A 25163-nucleotide genomic window follows, 5' to 3' on the forward strand; every position below is an offset into this window, starting at 1 on the left:
AGTCACTCACTAGTCACATGAGTCATTAGTCACTCACTAGTCACATAAGTCATTAGTCACTCACGAGTCACATGAGTCATTAGTCACTCACTAGTCACATGAGTCATTAGTCACTCACTAGTCACATGAGTCATTAGTCACTCACTAGTCTATTGAGTCATTAGTCACTCACTAGTCACACAAGTCATTAGTCACTCACTAGTCACATGAGTCATTAGTCACTCACTAGTCACATGAGTCATTAGTCACTCACTAGTCACATGAGTCATTCGTCACTCACTAGTCACATGAGTCATTCGTCACTCACTAGTCACATGAGTCATTAGTCACTCACTAGTCTATTGAGTCATTAGTCACTCACTAGTCACATGAGTCATTAGTCACTCACTAGTCTATTGAGTCATTAGTCACTCACTAGTCTATTGAGTCGTTAGTCACTCACTAGTCACATGAGTCATTAGTCACTCACTAGTCTATTGAGTCATTAGTCACTCACTAGTCACATGAGTCATTAGTCACTCACTAGTCTATTGAGTCATTAGTCACTCACTAGTCACATAAGTCATTAGTCACTCACTAGTCACATGAGTCATTAGTCACTCACTAGTCACATAAGTCATTAGTCACTCACTAGTCTATTGAGTCATTCGTCACTCACTAGTCTATTGAGTCATTAGTCACTCACTAGTCACATGAGTCATTAGTCACTCACTAGTCTATTGAGTCATTAGTCACTCACTAGTCACATGAGTCATTAGTCACTCACTAGTCACATGAGTCATTAGTCACTCACTAGTCTATTGAGTCATTAGTCACTCACTAGTCACATGAGTCATTACTCACTCACTAGTCACATGAGTCATTAGTCACTCACTAGTCACATAAGTCATTAGTCACTCACTAGTCTATTGAGTCATTCGTCACTCACTAGTCTATTGAGTCATTAGTCACTCACTAGTCACATGAGTCATTAGTCACTCACTAGTCACATGAGTCATTAGTCACTCACTAGTCTATTGAGTCATTCGTCACTCACTAGTCACATGAGTCATTAGTCACTCACTAGTCACATGAGTCATTAGTCACTCACTAGTCACATAAGTCATTAGTCACTCACTAGTCTATTGAGTCATTCGTCACTCACTAGTCTATTGAGTCATTAGTCACTCACTAGTCACATGAGTCATTAGTCACTCACTAGTCACATAAGTCATTAGTCACTCACTAGTCTATTGAGTCATTCGTCACTCACTAGTCTATTGAGTCATTAGTCACTCACTAGTCACATGAGTCATTAGTCACTCACTAGTCACATAAGTCATTAGTCACTCACTAGTCACATGAGTCATTACTCACTCACTAGTCACATGAGTCATTAGTCACTCACTAGTCACATACGTCATTAGTCACTCACTAGTCTATTGAGTCATTCGTCACTCACTAGTCTATTGAGTCATTAGTCACTCACTAGTCTATTGAGTCATTCGTCACTCACTAGTCACATAAGTCATTATTCACTCACTAGTCACATAAGTCATTATTTACTCACTAGTCACATAAGTCATTAGTCACTCACTAGTCACATGAGTCATTAGTCACTCACTAGTCTATTGAGTCATTATTTACTCACTAGTCACATAAGTCATTAGTCACTCACTAGTCACATAAGTCATTAGTCACTCACTAGTCTATTGAGTCATTCGTCACTCACTAGTCTATTGAGTCATTAGTCACTCACTAGTCACATGAGTCATTAGTCACTCACTAGTCACATGAGTCATTAGTCACTCACTAGTCTATTGAGTCATTTGTCACTCACGAGTCACATGAGTCATTAGTCACTCACTAGTCACAAGAGTCATTCGTCACTCACTAGTCACATGAGTCATTAGTCACTCACTAGTCTATTGAGTCATTAGTCACTCACTAGTCACATAAGTCATTAGTCACTCACTAGTCTATTGAGTCATTAGTCACTCACTAGTCACATGAGTCATTAGTCACTCACTAGTCACATGAGTCATTAGTCACTCACTAGTCTATTGAGTCATTAGTCACTCACTAGTCACATAAATCGTTAGTCACTCAGTAGTTACCTGACTCGTTAGTCGTTAGAAGTGATTTTGATTTCCCTGTGAAGATGGAAAGTGCTCCAGCTCATACTGACTCCCCTGACTCTCCAGGTGACGTAGAGAGTCATAGCTTGGAGAACTGACCGGTATTTGACTTCAGGGCCAGAATACCATCATCTGCCACGCCGAACTGAGGCAAAATCAGATGAAAGATTAAATAATTACGACTAGTGATCGCATCATTTGAGTCGCCCTGGCAACCTGCTTCACTCTCTGGTCGGGCTGTCTATGTGCTGTCGCCACACACCTCACTCTCTTCTGATGAAGGAAAACAATCTTTACATAATTCATGCCCACAACATATCTGAGTTCAGAGTGTGTGCTCACTTCACAATATGCCGTCCTCTCCAGCATGCTGATCATGTTTGTGTTGTCTGGGCCAATCAAAGGCCCGGCTGGTCCCGCTCTCATCTGCTGTCTGACCATCACGACGCTCAGCGCTCAAAGCGCTTCACCGTGCTCTCCTCTTATCTGTGTCTCCTGGAACTCTAGACTTCAAGAGAAGGGAATAGCCTGAACATGTTTACAGCTGTTCCAAGACTCTTACCGCTGGTTCATTAATAGCAGAGCATCCAGGAGCTCAGCAATTATACAACTGACAGAATTGAAGCCCTCGTTGCCCTAGTTTGTGTTTGAAATGTGGATTTATAGACTTGTGATGCGTCACATTTTTTATTTTTTCATTATTCTTTGTGGCTGTATGTCTGAGGCCAGAGAATGCGTAAAGAAATGCTGCATGAGCGCAAAGGAACGTATGTCATGTTACATTTCACTAACACAGTAAAGGAAGGGCATCAAGCCATCAGGACTTATGGTAACCGGATGAAGTGGCTTTCATTATGGGAGCTGCGACAGAGGCAGAAAGTAAATGCAGAGTAGGCTGTCAAGGAGAATGGATGGGTTTTGTATAGTTTGAGGGAAAAAGCATACTTTTAAAATGAAATGTATGTTGTGTAGCTTTGTGAATTCACAGCTGAAATACAGATGTAATCATGTCAACTTAATAAAAGAGTATTCTAGGGAGCGCCTGGTAGCCGAGTGGTTACAGCGCATGACACATAACCAACACCCCGGGTTAGTCTGGGCTTCAGACCTTTGGTGCATGTCTTACCCCTCTCTCTTTCTCTCTCTCTCTCTCTCTCTCTCTCTCTCTCTCTTGCCCATTGCCACACTGTTCTGTCCAGTACAGGCCAGAATGCCCCAAAAATATAAACACAAAGAAAACGAAACACGGTGTGATTATTTCGGACACAGTCAGAATGTAGGAACATGTAGTTCCAGAAGTGTGACTAAATATAAATCACCTTTAAACCGTAACTACACTTATAAATAAGGATTACAACAGGTTCTCCCTGACTGGGTGAGGTTCTGCCCAGAATGATTTGCTTCTAAAGGTTTCCACTAAGAACCATTTTCATCCAAAGAACCCTTTTGGAGGAAAAGAAACAAAAAGAGTATAAACCATCGTAGTTGTGGATTGCTCTGCAGCACATTCCTCTGTAGAATCCACTCTGTGGGTTCCAGATGAAACCCTCAGAATACAAACGGGTTCCACTTGATAGTCTTGTGATGTAACAGGTAGAACACCCTGGGTGGGTTCTTGTTAGCACTCTTTCTGATAGAACCTTCAGAGAGTGCTGGGTTGAACCTTTACACCATAGAAGGCTGTCTGAAGAACCTCTCAGAGGAGCTTCTGGACGGAACCTTTCACTGATGGTTGAGTTACAAAAACCCTGAAATGCTCAAACCGCAGAACCCAATATGGTTCTTTTTAGCACCTTTTAGTTTGAGCGTATCCTAGAGATGACTTGTGTACCAAGGTGTTTCTACTACTGAGTGTAATGAATCAAAAGCCACTCGTAAAGCTGAAAGCTGTGCAGTCCTGAGATAGTTCAACGTGTAAGTCCTGTCTGACGGTATGGATACCCTCAATGAACAAAACACTCATTGTTGAACTATGCTAACTACGTTAGCTGAACCTAACATCATAACTCAGTTTGACTTAACTTACCTCGACTCTTTTTCAGTTCATTTGTGTCGTAGTCACACGTTCTGTATTGAGTAACTACGGTCAGTTCTTTCTGGAGTTCCACCCAGAAGCTGCAGTGCTGGAGGAACAACGGCTCATTCATTCTCCTGCCAGCTTCAGCACAGACTGCATCATTCAGGAGAAAGAAAGGCCTTCACATTCAGAACAGGAAGTTAGCGTTGTCTCTGAGCTGCAGTCTGTTGTGTTCCTGTGTGTCTTTTACCTGATATGGGAACAGGAAAGGAGATGATTAACATGAGACACCACTCAGTGCTAACCTCTAAACGTGGCTCAACAGCTGCTTTGACACAAGGAGCTCTCTGGAGGTCCCAGGGGCCCTGAGGGTGCCAGGGGCCCTGGAGGTCCCAGGGGCCCTGGAGGTTCCCAGGGGCCCTAGAGCTGCTCTGAAAGGAAGACTCCTTTGGCTTCATGCTGGAGTGGGATGGTGCATCTATCATCACATTGTCATGTCCGTGCTGGTTGATGCTGTGTGATGCACAGAAGCACAATCTGTACATCACACACTCGTGTTCACACTTCTGCTTCCCAAGTCCAGTTCCTTATCTAACGGCACCTCCTGCTTTCTGAGCCACGAGCTTCTCGCTCTTTAAGCTCACATTAAAAAATAAATGCAAATTATGTTATATTCAAAACATTATAGAAAGTCAGAAACTCTTTTTAGGTTTACTGAGTTTTTAGGTTCACTTAGTTTTTAGGTTTACTGAGTTTTTAGGTTCTTACGCAACAACACAATGCATTCGGTTGATCAGAAACAGCCACAGACTTGAAACAAGTATTCTTAAGTTGACTGAATGGAAAATAATGCTGTAAATTGTAGTTTATTTGGACGGGAAAAAACTTCCAGAATATTTGTGTTTACTACATCAGACTGTAGAATCTCAACATGGAGTGTATTCTGACGTGTTACTATGGAAATAAAGGGAAATGACACAACGAGCATTAGCCTTGAAGCTGAGCCGTCATCAGCTGCTTTCCTTTCACAACATGTGTCCTCCATGCATCCTGCAGAGCGCATGCCGCTGCATGCCGTCCTCAGAGCGCATGCATGTTTGCTCCCCACAGTCCTATCTTCTCCTCCAGCTGCAGCTTTTCCTCCGTTAGGACTTGACTTCCAACTCGTCTTCTCTCCCTCCTTCTCCTCCTCCTACCTTCCTTCTCGGGCATGCCAGTAGATACACGTCTGTCTGCATTCTAACTCTCAGCTGCTCCTGATGTGCATCTGTTCCTACGACATGTCAGTGTGGTGACTGAGTGACACACAGTCTCACCCTGTCATCCACCATCAGGTCCTTGTCCAGGACACCAGGAGCAATAATAACATCACTTTAACTGCTGACTATGAACTATTGTCGTGACATTTTGACCGTCTTCCATGTCCTCGTGTAACTTCATGGTTTTCTAATTTACTAATATCAGAACATGCCGCTCCCCTCAGTGCTGGCCGGCACACGGATACATCAGGATGTACTAACCACCAACAAGCAAGCATCTCAGGGTTATCTGACTCCAACCAATAGGAAGGCCTCAACTTCACCTGCAAGCGAAAATCGATATCTATTCATGAAGTTGCACAGTTATTAATCAGCATTAGTCTCAATGCCTTGGGATCCCCAGGAGGATCTGGACAGGAGGCTCTCGGGGTAAACCATGTCTCGCTACCTTTAGAACCCAGGGCCACTGAGACCCGGCCCCAGCAGGGCGGACGGTGCAACCCCTCTGAGGGCCGCTCCCTGGTCCTGGTGGAGGCCTCCATTGTGTTTTTGGGTCCGTCCGTACATCCGTACTTGGGTACGCACGTCTGGTCCATCCTGAGGGAACTTCTTCCACCTGGAGGGAAAGGTCAACAATTACCTTTTGGTGGTCAAAGGTCACGGTGACATCACACAACACATGTAGGGCCATTACTCAAGAACTAAGGTGCTAAGTAAGAGCATTTCACAGACGTTTAATGGGATAAACGATGGCGTTTGGAAGACATGTATATGAACGTCAACATGACCTCTAGTTTAGCCAGCGGTGATCCTGGGAGGAGTGTTGCTGCTGAGCCGTGGTTCACTCTCAGCCCAAGATGACATGAGCATAGAACAGATTGTATATTATTAAACTTATTCCATGTTCAAGAGAGACGTAACAGACATAGCTTTGATAGTAGCATTAGTTTGTGTTACATTTCACCACAGAGGGTTGGAGTTATGCTATTTAAGACGTGTGGAATATTGCCCAACGATAGTCCTTCTTAATACCATATTTAAATTAAACATACTGTCATACAGAGAGGCTACAAACCACACACTTCACATTGCACTCGTCACGTAAAACTGAAATGTTTGCTCAAGGTTCAGTCGTTCCAATCCAACGCTCAGTCAGTGCATTGGTGCTGATGTCCCTGCTGGCCAGCCGAGGTAGCGCGTCCTGTGTTAGCTCCCCGCTGTGGAAAGGATGTCAACAGGTAACTCTCAATGTTCTGATGTGTGAAGATCTCTGACATCACCGGCTCTACTGGTTCCCTTCACCAACACACGGAGCTCTGTCACTCCCTCTTTTGGCATCCAAATTTAAGGGTTTCTTTTCGCCCTTCATTCGGTACATTGACATCAGAATGAAACACTTATTTCCATCTGTCAAAGTCAATATTGCTTTGAAAGGATTCAGCCAAGAGGCAGAGATGTTCGCATGAGGGACAGACCAGCTGAGTGCTGGGCGAGGAATGGGGAGAGGAAATGTGGAGGCCTGGCTTTGCTGTCCACCTGCAGAGCATCTTTCCCACCAACAGACTCTAGTCCCATCTGCTGCCAGTCAATGCGGGTTTGGCATGAAAAAATAACATTTATAGATTAGGATCTATTAGTAGCAATGGAATATAATATTCATCACTAGTTTTCATGAGTGTATAATCACCTGAAACTAAGAACAGCTGTGTACCCGTTAGCTTAGCATGAGTCCTTCATGTCTACATGAGGAGCTGGTCCTCTCCACAGAGTCCTCCATGTTTCTACAGGAGCCCAGAGCGGACAAACCCAACACCGGCTCTAGAGGCGTTCAGCGTCACGTCACCTGCAGGCCACCCCAGCTCTGCGTTTGAAAGGAGGAGCAGAGCGTTTCACGTTGGATGCAACCTCAGCACTACGTGCCACTAAATGTCAAATAAGTTCACCAAAATACATCTTTTAATGACATTAATGACATAATAAGTAGAACATTTTCAAAGTGACTTTTAGGAATGTGCTCATATGCAGTCAGAATCCTCAGCCTGAAGAAACACTGGTTCATTGGTTTTGATAAATGATGGTTTTGACCCTGGAAGATAAACTCTTACAAACCTGCATTACAAAAATGTAAGTTGACTTTAATGCACTTTAATTAAACAGACGTCCTCTGGCATCAACGCCACAGTAAAAAAAAGAATATTACAAGATTTCCCCTGAGCGCCCTGCAGTTTGCCCTTAGACCCTCCTCCTCCACCAGGTTCCCCCTTTCCAAAGGCCTCTCCTCCTCTTCCTCGAGGTGTTCTCAGCGCTTCAGGTCTTGATGCCGGCAGACGAGCTGCTCTCTCCTCCGCCACAGGAACGCTCAGCCCACATGACCCACATGACCCACATGACCCACATGGCCCACATGACCCACATGACCCACATGACCCACATAACCTACATGACCCACATAACCTACATGACCCACATGACCCACATGACCCACATGACCCACATGACCCACATAACCTACATGACCCACATAACCTACATGACCCACATGACCCACATGACCCACATGACCCACTTGACCCACATGACCCGCATGACCCACATGACACCAGAGCTCAGGGTTGTCAGTCTTTGTTCAGCCGACGGACGACTACCAGCTCCCAACTCCAGCCTCATCACTTCTACATGCGTTGTCTGTATTTTAGTGAGAGGCCGCTCTTCCTCTCTCTAGGTAAACCCAGAGAAAAGCCTCTGATCCACAGCGTAAGCTCCTTCACCCGGACTCCAGCCAGCAGCTTAAATCCACTTTGTAAGTCAGATTTCCGTGACCCTGTGCAGGATAAGTCCAGAGAGCGAGGACTCCATTCATGTCTGCATGTTCAACGGCAATTCATACGCAGCTAATGAGATCACAGCGCTAACAAGAGGTGAGCCTCCTTCAGTGTTCTCCAGCAGTAGAATCCAGGAGCATGTGGATCCCTGCAGGTCCAGCAGGAACCCCCAGAACCTCAAGTCCTGCTCCACGCCTCAGCACAGGCTCTCAGCGTACTCATCGTACTCCATCTCCACGTGAACACTGATGTGGCCGTGACGTGCAGCAGAGAGGAGATGGACTAATACCAGGGATCACCACCATGTGGCCCGGAGAGAGAATCCGTTGGTCCCAGTGCAGTAAAGAGTTCCTGGATCCATCCAGTGAGGTGGGGAGAACAACTGACCCTGAACTATAACCCCAAACCCACTGGAAGACCTGGTACCAGACTGGTGTGAAGTCTAGACCAGGTCTGGTGAATCCAGTGCTAATTATACACAGACTGCATGTAGAATAAAATAAATAATTTGCCCTCTGCTTTATCGAATGTAACTCTAAAAGTAGTCGTTACACGGATTTGAAAGAACTTTATTGGGCGCCTCTCTGCTGTACTTCCTCTCTAACGTCCGCTCTGCTCCGCTCAACACCCAACAACACAGCGTCCTCTAAATGCCTCACGAGGTCCTGAGCCGCTGACCGGCTGAGCCCTGTCCACTGACGTCCAGTCAGCTGCAGCTAGACCCCAACGCGCTGCCGGCCGCCACGGGAGGCTCGTCCACTATCGAGGTGGTAATGCACACATGTCTGCGCTGGAGTCATGAAAAGTCAACATGATGTTAACAGATTGACTTTAAAGGAATAAAACCACTGGCCGCTCGACGGGCGGGTTATAAAAAACATGTTAGGTATCAAATTAAACATAAAAATCAGGGCTACAATAATATATAATCCCCATGTACAACCTCTAAACACAACTCAAACAATAAATAGGATTTGGGGGAGGTTAGGTTAGGGCCGATTAGGGGAGGTTAGGTTAGGTTAGGGTTGGGTTAGGTTATGGTTGGTTAGGTTAGGTTAGGTTAGGGTTGGGTTAGGTTAGGGTTGGTTAGGTTAGGTTAGGTTAGGGTTGGGTTAGGTTAGGTTAGGTTAGGTTCGGTCAGGTTAGGGTGTCCATGTCAGCCATAATCCAAAGTGGAGTGAAACCAGTTTTATTGGAAAATAATCAATTGGAACCCTGACTGACTGAGAGCATGATGGGACAGTCCAACCTTTGTGGTTCATCCCCAGTCCTGAACTGGTTCCCAGCAGAAGCCAGGCCAGTGCCCCCCCAACCCCCTCTATGTCCTCACGCTCCCTCTCCTTGCCCCTGCAGTTCGCCGCGTGCCCCCCCGTTTCTCCATCCCGCCCACCAACCACGAGGTGATGCCCGGCGGCAGCGTCAACCTGACCTGCGTGGCGGTCGGCGCTCCGATGCCGTACGTAAAGTGGATGAGCGGCGAGGTGGAGCTGACAAGGGAGGAGGAGATGCCCATCGGACGCAACGTCCTGGAGCTCACCAACATCCAGCAGTCGGCCAACTACACCTGCGTGGCCATCTCCTCCCTGGGCGTCATCGAGACCACGGCCCAGATCACGGTCAAAGGTCAGAGCGGTGTGAGGCGCTGTGAGGGGGGGGGGGGGGGGGGGGGGGGGTGATGGTGTGTGTGTGTGGATGGTGTGTGTGTGTGAGGGGGGTGTGTGATGGTGTGTGTGTGAGGCTGTGTGTGAGGCGGTGTGGGGAGTAGGTGTGTGTGAGGGTGTGTGTGTGTCTGTGAGGGTGTGTGTGTGTGGAAAGGTGTGCAGGTGCATGATGAGAAATAAGATGTGTGCTTATATCTTCCATCATTGATAATGAAAATGAAACGTGTCTTCAGGTGTAAATGTTTTCCTGACTGCAACATTGTGTGACAAACTGATCTAAACTCAAAGGACCTCGTTGTTTGGCTCCAACTGTAATTTCTTCAAATGAAATCTGAAAAATGGATCTCATTGGTGCAGGTTGACTTATTTCACGCCCCAAGAATGAAGCGATAAACCTCATAGAGCTGAGCGAGTAAAGCATTGCAAACAATACAATTCAATTCAGTTTATTTTGTATAGCCCAACATCACAAATACAAGTTTGCCTCAGAGGGCTTTACAGTCTGTAACATAACATCCTGTCCCGGGACCTCACATCGGATCAGGAAAAACTCCCCCAAAAAGATAGTAAAAACCCTTTCACAGGGAAAAAAGGGAAGAAACCTGAGGGAGAGCAACAGAGGAGGATCCCTCTCCCCGGACGAAACACTCCCTTCGCTTTCGGTGAGCGTAGCATCGGGTGAGCGTAGCATCAGGTGAGCGTAGCATCGGGTGAGCGTAGCATCAGGTGAGCGTAGCATCGGGTGAGCGTAGCATCGGGTGAGCGTAGCATCAGGTGAGCGTAGCATCAGGTGAGCAGCCTGTTATGGCTGTGCAGACATTAATAACCAGAAGGTTATTAATGTCCTTTCATCTTCCCCACTGACCCTTAGTGCAGGTGTTCAGGTGGAGGCTCCCAGCTGTAGCGGCTCCCAGCTGTAGCGGCTCCCAGCTGTAGCGGCTCCCAGCTGTAGCGGTGTGTGGACAGAGGTCGCTGTCAGCTCATGAACCATCGAACCCAGAGAGCGCCTCTGATTGGATACACTCCTGTTCTGATTTAGTTTGGACACAGGTACAGAAAGAGAATCCAGATGTTGCTCCGTGACGGCCCGTAATCATACGATCATTTTAGGTTCTGTTCATTTGTGCCAAAACATGATGTAATTCAAGAGCAACAACAAGAAATCCATGTCCACAATGTATTCAGTTATGTGCATGAATTATTCTTTTGTTTTGCTCCAAGACACCTGGCGGCCTCCATATGAAATGGATCACAGTTCATGCTCGTAGATGTTCTGCTGAGGCGGCACCATGTCAGTGTGCAGCCCTCATGACCCGGCAGCTGGGTCACATGCTGCTGGACCAGGAGTCGGCAGAGCCCGGCTCCTGGATGAGCTGCAGGTGAGGACCCTGGCGTTCCCCAGGAGCTGACCCGTGCCTCTGCTCTCCTCAGCCCTGCCCCGGCCGCCCGCCTCCCTCATCGTGACAGAAACCACGGCCACCAGCGTCACCCTGACCTGGGACTCTGGCAACCCGGAGCCGGTGTCCTACTACGTGATCCAGTACCACGCCAAGCTGTCTGACAACGGCTTCCAGGAAATCGACGGGGTGGCCACGACCCGCTACAGCATCGGCGGCCTGAGCCCGTTCTCGGAGTACGAGTTCCACGTCATAGCCGTCAACAACGTGGGCCGCGGGCCGCCCGGCGGCGCCGTGGACACGCGCACCAGCGAGCAGGCGCCCTCGTCGCCTCCGCTCCGCGTCCAGGCGCGCATGCTGAGCTCCAGCACCATGCTGGTCCAGTGGGAGCCTCCGGAGGAGCCCAACGGACAGGTCCGGGGGTACCGGGTCTACTACAGCGCCGACACCGCCGCGCCGCTCAGCGCCTGGCAGAAACACAACACGGACGACAGCCGGCTCACCACCGTGTCCGGCCTCACCGCCGACATCACGTACAGCCTGAGGGTGCTGGGCTTCACCTCCGTGGGAGACGGGCCGCCCTCTGACGTTCTGCAGATCAAGACCCAGCAGGGAGGTGAGAACACATGACTGTCACATGACACCTCAGGCGCCGCCGCCGGGTCAGCTTGTGGCTGCAGGGGTCTGTACAACAGAAGTAACATTCATTCACTTCTAGTGTTCCACAGCAACAACACTCCCTCACTGCATGCTCTTTTCATGGGTTCTTCTTTACCTCTTGGATGCTTTGGAATAAGCTGAAAGCAGAACATTGACATATTGCCAGCTCGTGGTTATGAGCATTAATCTGTGTGTGTGTGTGTGTGTGTGTGTGTGTGTGTGTGTGTGTGTGTCCACATGATGGACGTACAGGAACATTCTGTGTTGCTTCCAATAGGAAATGGTTCAATCATAGTGAGCAAGATTTGACTTTTTAATGTTTTCACACTAGAGAAGTTACACTCAGAGCTGTGAGTATAAAAACTAAATAAACTAAAGACTCCTGTTTAAATACAGAGTGCTCAACAGGAAGTGACGGAGCGGCTCTCAGCTTCACATTAAAATGCTTTACAGTCGATGGTTGGACGGATCTGCAAGTAAACCCTTTTTAAAGCGCAAAGAACTTTGAATTCATAAGAATATTCACACATTGGAATTGGAACGGGAAAGACATGAAATATTGTAAATAAATCAAATCAAAGCACCTGGTAGTTCTGACACAATGTTGGCATCATGTGGGCAACGCTGTTATGTAAAGAAACACACAAACAATACATACAAAATGACATTGAGCCAATACATATTGACGTAAAGTCTGCGTATTACAGACGTTAAGGTACAAATAGTATGGAGGTCTCGTCGATATAGTATATAATATATATATATATATAGTATGTACACTCAGTTATTAAAAATATGTAAACAATTAGAGATTATGCCCATACGTTGAAAAATAAGTCGATTACGTGAATCATATCAAGGTCGTGTCTTTATAGCGTGTGATAAGTCGATATCTAAAAAATGATGGAGTATATTGTACCATATGTTATTAACGTAGAAATGATGTAGGATAAGTCAATAAGGTAAAAATGGTTTACGGTCACGTCCGTTTATCAAATGATAAGTGGAGAACATAGAGCGGATGAAAGTCATGTCCATATATAATACTATGTTATATGATAACTGTCAAGAGGATTAATAATGTAAAGATGATTTTTAATTGTCAGTTACATTCCAGCGTCTCAGTTTGATTGATTTCATCTGCATAGGTCTTGCTCTGTCGATGGATGAGTTCAGAATAATAATATTCTAGTAGACGTGGTTATTCCACCTCGATCTGTGAGAAACATGAACGCCAACAAAAGCAGCCGAACGACATGAGCAACCTTCATCTCCACGGCTCCTCGCGGCCCTAGAGGACTCCTCCGGGACAGGAAGCAGCGCTGCGGCGTGGAGATGGTCATCCAGCTACACCTGTTATAGGCAGCGCTCCATGTCGGGGTGAATGTAGCCACACTGTTCACAGAGCTCAGCATCAGCTGAGCAGTTGGTAATGCAGGAGGACGCTCCGCAGAATCCGGCATCGTCAGAGGTCGTAGCAGGAAGTTCCCGAGGACAAAGTGTCTGCCGGCACAGAGCAGAAGGATTTGCTTTATTCACAGAGAGCGTGTTTGCGTGTTGTCCGCCGCTCTGCGTGGCTGAGAGGAAACACGACACAGCAGCCGGCTGCAGTGGGAGATAAAGCCACCCAAACCCAGCTGACCCACTTTATTTATTTTGGGAATAGAGTTCAGCACCCTTCCAGGCTGACATAAATCATTGTGACTTAAATGCATATTACAAAGTCTAGTAACTGGTATCACACTGAGCAGGATGGGCTGCTCCTCCCTGTTGTGTTTATGAGCACATCGCTGCGATTAATGTACAATTTCCCAAGTCGTGCCATCTATTATGTGGCCGTCTCCGGTATCCTCTCATCTGGAGCAACGGGCCTGAGCATCACTGCCGTGTTAGTCTGCTTTACAGCAACACATGCAGGACTCTGTTCTCGGATCTTAGTGAAGAGTCAACTCCTTCTCCTCATGTACGGATTCTGAAGTCCACTACATCTGACATGTTATATTTATGGATGATAAAGGATGATCTTACCTTCTCACAGTTAGATTCTTATCAAACCTTTCACTTATATTAACGGTTACCGCTCAGAACTTTGCAGAACAAGCCTTTTCATAATTGTTTGGCATGTATTAGTAATTTGTACCATCACATTGCATAACTTGTGCATGAACTACTTGATTGGTACCCTTGATTTAACAGTGTTAAGATGCTGTTAAAAGCTGTTATTAGCAGCTACTTCATCATGTTTTCTCCACTGGAAGGGCACACTAGACCAGCGGTTCTCAGATGGGGGTACCTGAGATTAAAAAATATATATATTTAAAATGAGCACCCATTAAAACATCCTAGTTATTCAATAAATATTCAATAAAATAAAAAAGTGTAAGTTCATAAACTGAGTTATGTTCTATATTAAATCAGAAACTGATGGCACAGCGCTGTGGATTACAACTTTTTTTCAACCCAAAATGTTTTCCACTCATCAAGGGGACATCACTGAGAAAAGGTTGAGAACCACTGATCTGGAGGGCCCTTCATCATGTTTTCTCTACTTAAAGAGCATCCTAGAGGGCCCTTCATCAGATTTTCTCTACTTAAAGAGCATCCTAGAGGGCCCTTCATCATGTTTTCTCTACTTAAAGAGCATCCTAGAGGGCCCTTCATCATGTTTTCTCTACTTAAAGAGCATCCTAGAGGGCCCTTCATCATGTTTTCTCTACTTAAAGAGCATCCTAGAGGGCCCTTCATCAGGTTTTCTCTACTTAAAGAGCATCCTAGAGGGCCCTTCATCAGGTTTTCTCTACTTAAAGAGCATCCTAGAGGGCCCTTCATCAGGTTTTCTCTACTTAAAGAGCATCCTAGAGGGTTTTGCATCATGTTGTATCTACTTAAAGAACATCCTAGAGGGAACTTTATCATGTTTTCTCTACTTAAAGAGCATCCTAGAGGGCACTTCATCATGTTTTCTCTACTTAAAGAGCATCCTAGAGGGTTTTGCATCATGTTGTATCTACTTAAAGAGCATCCTAGAGGGTTTTGCATCATGTTGTGTCTACTTAAAGAGCATCCTAGAGGGTTTTGCATCATGCTGTATCTACTTAAAGAGCATCCTATAGGGTTTTGCATCATGTTTTCTCTACTTAAAGAGCATCCTAGATGGAACTTCATCATGTTTTCTCTACTTAAAGAGCATCCTAGAGGGTTTTGCATCATGTTGTATCTACTTAAAGAGCATCCTAGAGGGCACTTCATCATGTTTTCTCTACTTAAAGAGCATCCTAGAGGGAACTTTATCATGTTTTCTCTACTTGAAGAGCATCCTAGAGGGTTTTGCATCATGTTGTATCTACTTAAAGAGCATCCTAGAGGGCACTTCATCATGTTTTCCTCTACTTAAAGAACATCCTAGAGGGCACTTCATCATGTTTTCTCTACTTAAAGAGCATCCTATAGGGTTTTGCATCATGTTTTCTCTACTTAAAGAGCATCCTAGATGGAACTTCATCATGTTTTCTCTACTTAAAGAGCATCCTATAGGGTTTTGCATCATGTTTTCTCTACTTAAAGAGCATCCTAGAGGGTTTTGCATCATGTTGTGTCTACTTAAAGAGCATCCTAGAGGGTTTTGCATCATGTTGTGTCTACTTAAAGAGCATCCTAGAGGGTTTTGCATCATGTTGTGTCTACTTAAAGAGCATCCTAGAGGGTTTTGCATCATGTTGTATCTACTTAAAGAGCATCCTAGAGGGTTTTGCATCATGTTGTGTCTACTTAAAGAGCATCCTAGAGGGCACTTCATCATGTTGTATCTACTTAAAGAGCATCCTAGAGGGCAAACAACTATATCAGTGCACAGTGGGTGTGTAGTGGCTGTAAACTGGTAATAACTGAGTTTCCAGCCACTTTGGGACAAGTTGCAAACTCAACTGACAGAAGCTGTTTCTGAGCAGCTGTATTGCTGCTGCTCTCGTCTTACCTCCGCTCCACCGTACTTTGCCATATTCAGGATTCAGGCTCCAGAAACTGATAAAGTTGGTAGAAAGTATTAAACTAAGACCAAGCTTCAAACAGCCAGAAAACACCGGCCTCGCTGAAGTGATGGTATTTGGAGATGCGGTGGTCCGCCATATTAGCATAACTCACCTCAGTAAATTCCTGGCACTCATGGACATGAGACACGTTTTGGATCTAAAATCACCTCAGAGAATTTGAAGGTGATGACGTCCTTTATACTCCCTCAGTTGTGTCGCTGCTCTGAATACTGATGAGTATTGACTGCAGCATCGCCGGCCTTCACCTCCTGACTCCCTCGCTTTGTGGTTCCTCCTCTGACAGCACCCTTCACCGTCTCTGGTCTGTTCCTGTCTTTGAGTCTGTCCATGTCTTTGTTTTTCCTCCAGTTCCAGCTCAGCCGTCTGCTTTTGAGGCCGAGGCCGAGCTGGACACTCGCATCATGCTATCGTGGCTCTGGCCGGTCCAGGATCCAATCATTGGCTTTGAACTGCTCTACTGGGAGGATAACAATCCCACAAACAAGGTAAATGGTATTTTACCCCTAAAATGTGTTAAAAACATTGTGTTGTGTTTCCATTTGCTTTTATTTCCAACAAACGTAGCCTGAAACGGCATCGGTCCCTTCTGATCAGATTTATCTCAGGGAAGCATGTGAGGAGAGTTCAGTGAGTTGGTTTCCTGCTGAATTCTGGGACAAAAGCAACCCAGATAGTAACAGGGTTTCATGGTGTCATGATGTCATGGTCTCATGGTCTCATCATGGTGTCATGGTCTCATGGTCTCATCATGGTCTCATGGTGTCATGGTCTCATGGTGTCATGGTCTCAGGGTCTCATGGTGTCATGGTCTCAGGGTCTCATCATGGTCTCATGGTCTCATGGTCTCATGGTGTCATGGTCTCATGGTGTCATGGTCTCATGGTGTCATGGTCTCATGGTATCATCATGGTCTCATGGTCTCATGGTGTCATGGTCTCATGGTGTCATGGTCTCATGGTCTCATGGTGTCATGGTCTCATGGTCTCATGGTGTCATGGTCTCATGGTCTCATCATGGTCTCATGGTGTCATGGTGTCATGGTGTCATGGTGTCATGGTCTCATGGTCTCATGGTGTCATGGTGTCATGGTCTCATGGTGTCATGGTGTCATGGTCTCATGGTCTCATGGTGTCATGGTGTCATGGTCTCATGGTGTCATGGTGTCATGGTCTCATGGTGTCATGGTCTCATCATGGTCTCATCATGGTCTCATGGTGTCATGGTGTCATGGTGTCATGGTGTCATGGTCTCATGGTCTCATGGTGTCATGGTGTCATGGTCTCATGGTGTCATGGTGTCATGGTCTCATGGTCTCATGGTGTCATGGTGTCATGGTCTCATGGTGTCATGGTGTCATGGTCTCATGGTGTCATGGTCTCATCATGGTCTCATCATGGTCTCATGGTGTCATGGTCTCATGGTCTCATGGTGTCATGGTCTCATGGTGTCATGGTGTCATGGTCTCATGGTGTCATGGTCTCATCATGGTCTCATCATGGTCTCATGGTGTCATGGTCTCATGGTCTCATCATGGTCTCATCATGGTCTCATGGTGTCATGGTGTCATGGTCTCATGGTCTCATGGTCTCATGGTCTCATCATGGTCTCATGGTGTCATGGTGTCATGGTGTCATGGTCTCATGGTCTCATGGTCTCATCGTCTCATCATGGTCTCATGGTGTCATGGTGTCATGGTCTCATGGTCTCATGGTCTCATCATGGTCTCATGGTCTCATGGTGTCATGGTGTCATGGTGTCATGGTCTCATGGTCTCATGGTCTCATCATGGTCTCATGGTCTCATGGTGTCATGGTCTCATGGTCTCATCATGGTCTCATGGTGTCATGGTCTCATGGTCTCATCATGGTCTCATGGTGTCATGGTGTCATGGTGTCCCTTTCTCCACAGCATCGGGCCACCTTCAAGCCAGCAGGCTCCTTTGCTGTTGACGGTCTGAAGCCGGACTCGCTCTACATGTTCTCCCTGGCTGCAAAGTCTGAGATGGGGTTGGGAGTCTTTACTCAGCCTCTTGAGGCCAGGACCGCCCAGTCCAGTAAGTGCTCCCGCCTTCTAGTGTCACTGGTTCTGCTGGTTTGGTCCGGACGAAAAGAAAACAGACGATTCATTGTTGCCTTTTAGTTCTGGAACCTTTTATGTTTAATGAACCAAGAGGAGTCAACATGAAGTCATACCGACTGACAGGTGAGTCATTGGACTGCAGCTGGGTATTCCATGGCAATATAAAAGGAAACACCACAACAATATCTTTCTGGATTCATATTTGTGAATAAGTGTTTCTCAATTTGAATAATGAATAATATAGAAACCAAAGAGAGATCTTTAGGTACATTTATGGAACCAAGATAACACAAAACCAGATGTATTCTAGCATTTCATAACTTTCTTTGCTAAGATACAATAATGCTGTGAATTAAGAGAAAAAGACTGAATATAAGTTCCTAACCAGCGTTGCATAATTAAAATCACCAGTGGAGACGACCTTTGACCAGCTGATTGGACCAGAACCTCTGGCACTCTGAGCGGCTGAATGTAATTACATTCATTATGTGAAGACGTGCTTCCTCGTGTCAGTCATGCTTGATTTTGCTGAACATGCAACTCAATTACAAAGTTCAAGCACCGAGGCGACAACAAAATAAAATGCCAGGAGTTTCTTTTTTTTAAATCCGCTGCTCCGCAGAATCCATCATTCATAGGCGCTCGTGCTGCTCGATGGTTCTGTATTTCTGCTGCTTTCTGCTGGCCTTGCGTAACAAATCACCAGGCGTGACACATTGCTTATTCTGACAAATAGTCTAATAAAGACGCTGAGTCGATGCATTATGATGTAAGACCATGACAACAGGAGCACGCTGTTGCTGGGAGACAGCGTCCATCACGGATGTCACGTTGCTTCCTAACGAGCGTTCGTCTTGTGAAACATGGCCGCCACACGGCTACTGCTAGTGACGCCTTCATTCAGAGCATGGGATCTGTGCCTCTGTTGCATGCTGGGAGATGTGGACCTGAACCTGCAGCATTCATGACGGCGCCCGGAAGGATCTGAGTCTTTACCTGTCAGGAGGGAAGTCTCTGCATCAGCAGGCAAGCCAACGCTGTCGCTTTCCTTTTCAGTCTGCCATCACTCCTCTCTCTCCTCTCTCTCCTCTCACTTCTCTCTCCTCTCTCTCCTCTCACTTCTCTCTCCTCTCTCTCCTCTCGCTCTCTCTTTCCTCTCACTCCTCTCTCCTCTCTCTCCTCTCTCTCCTCTCGCTCTCTCTTTCCTCTCACTCCTCTCTCTCCTCTCTCTCCTCTCTCTCCTCTCTCTCCTCTCTCTCCTCTCGCTCTCTCTTTCCTCTCACTCCTCTCTCTCCTCTCTCTCCTCTCTCTCCTCTCTCTCCTCTCGCTCTCTCTTTCCTCTCCCTCCTCTCTCTCCTCTCTCTCCCTCTTTCCTCTCACTCCTCTTTCCTCTCTTCTCTCTCTCCTCTCTCTCCTCTCACTTCTCTCTCCTCTCTCTCCTCTCGCTCTCTCTTTCCTCTCTCTCCTCTCTCTCCTCTCACTTCTCTCTCCTCTCTCTCCTCTCACTTCTCTCTCCTCTCTCTCCTCTCGCTCTCTCTTTCCTCTCACTCCTCTCTCCTCTCTCTCCTCTCTCTCCTCTCGCTCTCTCTTTCCTCTCACTCCTCTCTCTCCTCTCTCTCCTCTCTCTCCTCTCTCTCCTCTCGCTCTCTCTTTCCTCTCACTCCTCTCTCTCCTCTCTCTCCTCTCTCTCCTCTCTCTCCTCTCGCTCTCTCTTTCCTCTCCCTCCTCTCTCTCCTCTCTCTCCCTCTTTCCTCTCACTCCTCTTTCCTCTCTTCTCTCTCTCCTCTCTCTCCCTATTTCCTCTCACTCCTCTCTCCTCTCTCTCCTCTCTCTCCTCTCTCTCCCTATTTCCTCTCACTCCTCTCTCCTCTCTCTCCTCTCTCTCCTCTCTCTCCTCTCTCTCCTCTCTCTCCTCTCTCCCTCTTTCCTCTCACTCCTCTTTCCTCTCTCTCCTCTCTCTCCTCTCTCTTCTCTCTCTTCTCTCTCTCCTCTCTCTCCTCTCCTCCCCCTCCTCCTCCTCTCCTTCCGTTTCCGGGTGACCGTGTGAGAGAGGCGTGGAGTTTTGAAGAGTTCTGTCCGGTTCATCGGGGTGTTTTGAACGGTTTGGCCGCCTGCCTTGGTGCAGCTGGTCGGGCTGTTCTGAGACTTTTGTGAGCGAGTTTTTCTTTTTTCTTTTTTCGAGGCGTCTCGGAGGAATGGCGTCCTCCGAGACGCCGCCGCCCTCTCTCCGACAAGGAGTGAGGGTCGTGCCGCCGGGGAGCGGCGTGTCCGTGGAGGAGGTGCTGCTGGCCGTGGGGGGGCGGGTCGGCCACCAGAACCTGAGCTTCGCGCCCCGCATGAGCGGAGCGGTGGAGGTGTTCCTGGGGGACGAGCCCCTCCTGCACCAGCTGGTCGGGAGCGGCGTGACCATCAGGGGCGCGGCGGTGCAGGTGTCCCCGCTGACCGCCCCCTCCACGCGGAGCTCCTGAGCTCGCTTCTCAGAGCCTGGACGTGTCCTTCAGGGTGAGGCCCGGAGAGGCCGCCTACCTGCTGTACGCCAGCTGGACCAGCAGCGCTGCTTCCAGTGCGGAGAGGTGGGGCACAAGAGGGCTGGGTGTACGGGAGGGCGGGCCGGCTCTGCTGGTAAGGGAGCCCGTAGAGGAGGGGCCTGCTGACCCCCTGGAGGAGGGGCCTGCTGACCCCCTGGTGGAGGGGCCTGCTGACCCCGTGGAGGAGGGGCCTGCTGACCCCGTGGAGGAGGGGCCTGCTGACCCCCTGGAGGAGGGGCCTGCTGACCCCGTGGAGGAGGGGCCTGCTGACCCCGTGGAGGAGGGGCCTGCTGAGGCCTGTGGCCCGGCTGACCCCGCGAGTGACGTGTTGGCGTGCACTTCTTCCACGAGCTTGAAGGAGCTTGCTGTGAACTCTGAGGCAGAGCAGGGGGTCTCCGACCGCCGGGGGGCTGGTGGAGAGAACATGGAGGGCTCAAGCCCACTGGGAACTAGTGGGCTTGAGAAAGAAGCACCCACAGACGTCTACGCTCTAGAAACCATTAACCAGTTTCTAGACGAAACACTTTATGAAACAACAAACATAAGTGATTATTTCGGCGATGGTGCTAAATTCATCAGAACCATAACTACGCTCAGGAGGATACTGGGCCTGACTGTGAGCCAGGAGAAGCGTTTCCTCCTCAAGAAGTAGTCACTGAGCTGAGGAAGGCAGAGAAGGCTGGAGCTGAGGCAGAGGAGAGCTGGAGGGCTCAGTGGCTCACCAGGGGACTCGGGGACGTTTCTCTCTCTCTGAGGCCGTGCAGGTCTGGAGGTGGAGACGTGGACTGTGGAGTTGATGATGATGATGATCATGATGATGATGATGATGATGATCATGATGATGATGATGATTGTTTTGTTTGTTTGGTCTATGGCTAATGTTTGTTTGACGATTATTTGTTTGTTTATGCTTCAAGTGATGTTTTAGAGTGTTTATGTTTTTCACTGAAAAGTGGAATAAAGGGATTTTTAAAAACCAAAAACCTCTCTCTTCTCTCTCTTCTCTCTCTTCTCTCTCTTCTCTCTCTCCTCTCTTTCCTCTCTTCCCTCTCTTCTCTCTCTCCTCTCTCTTTCCTCTCTCTCTCCTCTCTCTCCTCTCTCTCCTCTCTCCTCTCTTTCCTCTCTCTCATCTCACTCCTCTCTCTCCTCTCTTTCCTATCTTTCCTCTCACTCCTCTCTTTCCTCTCTTCTCTCTTTCCTCTCTCTCCTCTCTCTCCTCTCTTTCCTCTCTCTCCTCTCTTTCCTCTCTCTCCTCTCTTTCCTCTCTCTCCTCTCTTTCCTTTCTCTCCTCTCTCTCCTCTCTCCTCTCTTTCCTCTCTCTCCTCTCTCTCCTCTCTTTCCTCTCTCTCCTCTCTTTCCTCTCTCTCCTCTCTCTCCTCTCTCTCCTCTCTTTCCTCTCTCTCCTCTCTTTCCTCTCTCTCCTCTCTTTCCTTTCTCTCCTCTCTCTCCTCTCTCCTCTCTTTCCTCTCTCTCTTTCCTCTCTCCTCTCTCTCCTCTCTCTCCTCTCTCCTCTCTCTCTCCTCTCTCTCCTCTCTCTCCTCTTTAGGAGCAACGCAGTTAGAGGACTTTATTGCGGCTTTGCATTCTGCTATTCGCGTCTATTTATGACTTTATAATCTTGCAAATATGTTTGTTTTTTTCTCATAAATTTGAGGTCATTCGTACGTCTATGACTTTCTTGTTTTTTTCTCATAAATTCCCAATTTCAATCTTCCAGACTTGTTTTCCTCAGATGAATACCCCCATGCCCCGCAATGCTCCCATATTACATTTTGACCAACAATGACCCAAGTAGGCTGTCATACCTTTTCCTGTGTGGACTAGATTCATACCTTATTTGTCCAAACCTTAATTCCTTTCCTCCCGCCTCTTCGCTAAGTTTGGGTATATTTCATAACCGGGCTTCTCCATCGCCTCTGATGGACTTCCTCCTGCATCAAAGGTTCTCGTGCGTGTGATGGAATTACGGCTTTTCTTGTGCGTCTTTCAACCGGTCACAAGCCCCGCCTCCACCACTGTTCAGGGCCCGCAGGCTCAGCTGGGGCTGCAACACAGCTGTTCCCTCTCCACTGCTCCACACTCCTCTCATCTGCTGGTCTGCTGCTGTGTTGCCTCTGTGTGTCACTGTGCATCTGGGTGTGCATGTTTTACACTAACGGCTGGTTCCTCGGGGAGGCGGGGTGTTTGTGTCTGCCCTCTGGACTGTGAGGAGGATGTGGAGAAGAGGAAAAACACAAGCTATAAAATAATTATCGTGTTTATTTCATGACAAGAAATCCTCCTAAATTAACCATTTAGTTTCAACCACATCTTCGAATAATGACAACTAACCAATTTGATTATCAATAGAGTTTGTGGAAAACATATGTGGTTTGAATTACATTGTCTGATTTACATAATGAGGAAACATTTATATTTACACCTCGTTAAAAGACTATTCTGGTTTAATTCTGCTGGAGTCTTATCCTCATAAGTTTAGACGTTTATTCGCTTCAACAAGTCCGACGGGTCGAGAAACGCCAGCGTTGAAAAAACTCAGACAGGTTGAAGCAAACTTCAGGTGAGGCTCCAGGTGGGGATCCAGGTGGGGATCCAGGTGGGGATCCAGGTGGGGCCTAAGGTGAGGATCCAGGTGGGGATCCAGGTGGGGCCTAAGGTGAGGCTCCAGGTGGGGATCCAGGTGGGGCCTAAGGTGAGGCTCCAGGTGGGGATCCAGGTGGGGCCTAAGGTGAGGCTCCAGGTGGGGATCCAGGTGGGGCCTAAGGTGAGGCTCCAGGTGGGGCCCAAGGTGAGGCTCCAGGTGGGGATCCAGGTGGGGCCTAAGGTGAGGCTCCAGGTGGGGATCCAGGTGGGGCCTAAGGTGAGGCTCCAGGTGGGGATCCAGGTGGGGCCCAAGGTGAGGCTCCAGGTGGGGCCTAAGGTGAGGCTCCAGGTGGGGATCAAGGTGGGGCCTAAGGTGAGGCTCCAGGTGGGGATCCAGGTGGGGCCCAAGATGAGGCTCCAGGTGGGGCCCAAGGTGAGGCTCCAGGTGGGGATCCAGGTGGGGCCCAAGGTGAGGCTCCAGGTGGCGCCCCACCTGTAATACCTCCGCGCCCCACTAGAGGGTCGCGCCCCACAGTTTGAGAACCAAACTCAATCATGAGCAACATTTGAGACTCTGTTTAACCTCCAGATGAAGAGGTTAAGATCCTCTAGATAACTGCTCCTTTCTGGCCTCGTTGAACTCCTCTTGCCCATTTGTATCATAGCTGAAGACTGATGGACAAAACAACCAAAATAAGACTAAAGTTGAAATGAACCTGTGTTTTTATAATCTTGAGCTTTGCACACACAACCTGATGTCCTCCATACACTCTTAGAAATAAGACTTCCAAGCTGGTTCTCTTCTTATCCAGAACCATGTGCTTCTGGAAGCAGTTTTTTCATCCAGAGAACCTTCTTCTCAAGAGTTATTCAAGCATCATTGGAAGCATGGGTGTTAAAAGGGAAGGCCCAAAATCCAGCCCACTTAAACCCATTTGAAAACCAGATTGTTGTGGCTTGTAGTGCACCACATTAGCCCACATTGGCCCACATTAGCCCACATTAGCCCACATTGGCCCACATTGGCCCACATTGGCCCACATTAGCCCACATTAGCCCACATTGGCCCACATTAGCCCACATTAGCCCACATTAGCTCACATTGGCCCACATTGGCCCACATTGGCCCACATTAGCCCACATTAGCCCACATTAGCTCACATTGGCCGACATTGGCCCGCATTAGCCCACATTGGCCCACATTGGCCCACATTAGCCCACATTGGCCCACATTGGCCCACATTAGCCCACATTGGCCCACATTGGCCCAGGCCATTTAGGGTTCTATTGAAACCCTTTGGAATGTAAAGGGGAAGACACCTCCATGTTCTAGTTGGCAGCTTTACTTCTAGGAGTGTATGACGTCTTGGTCGTACACACTTCCTGGATTAGGACAACCAAACCGAATGATGAAGTCCGAGGACATGAACACCATGTTGGGGACAAAGACTAGCAGCTGACAGTCAGACCGGACGTAGCTTAGCAGCAGATCACCAGCAGTCCAGAGGGCCAGTTGTCTTCCATGATCCACCCTGCTTGACCATTGCCTCCTCCTCCTCATCCCTCCTCCCTCCTCCTCCTCCCCCTCCCTCCCATCAGCCCCCTCAGCCCCTCCCCAGCAGGTGCGCTTGCTCAGCCTCAGCTCCACCAGCGTCCAGGTGAGTTGGGTGGCTCCTCCCACAGACAGCCGCCACGGGGAGATAGCGGGCTACTCGCTAGCCTACCAAGCGCTCACCGGGGAGGACGTGGAGCGCCACCAGGTGGCGGAGATTGGCGCTGCCGCCACCAGCTACGTGCTGGAGGACCTGCAGAAGTGGACTGAGTATTGGGTGTGGGTCAGGGCCCACACTGAGGCCGGGCCCGGCCCAGAGAGCGCCGCAGCCTGCGGCAGGACCAAGGAAGATGGTACGTTCAGGGAACAGAACTCTCTGGGAATACTAACGCTCCAATACTCACTCTGCTCCTCTCCTGCCGTTCAGTCTCACGAGCTC

At 48.0% G+C, this 25163-nt stretch overlaps 1 protein-coding gene across 1 annotated transcript in view; it reads left to right on the forward strand.

The window, feature by feature from the left end:
• Positions 1-25163, forward strand: part of ptprfa (protein tyrosine phosphatase receptor type Fa) — a gene marked incomplete at its 5' end in the record, with an annotated part of 188492 nt that overhangs the window by 44774 nt on the left and 118555 nt on the right. Inside the window, 5 exons of the mRNA XM_079220647.1 lie at positions 9569-9838; positions 11308-11889; positions 16331-16467; positions 17891-18035; positions 24772-25077. Of these exons, the coding sequence (XP_079076773.1) occupies positions 9569-9838; positions 11308-11889; positions 16331-16467; positions 17891-18035; positions 24772-25077 (1440 nt within the window). The remainder of the gene's footprint in view (positions 1-9568; positions 9839-11307; positions 11890-16330; positions 16468-17890; positions 18036-24771; positions 25078-25163) is intronic.

The sequence above is a fragment of the Taurulus bubalis genome, assembly GCF_910589615.1.
Source record: "Taurulus bubalis genome assembly, chromosome: 7".
Taxonomy (NCBI): Eukaryota; Metazoa; Chordata; class Actinopteri; order Perciformes; family Cottidae; genus Taurulus; species Taurulus bubalis.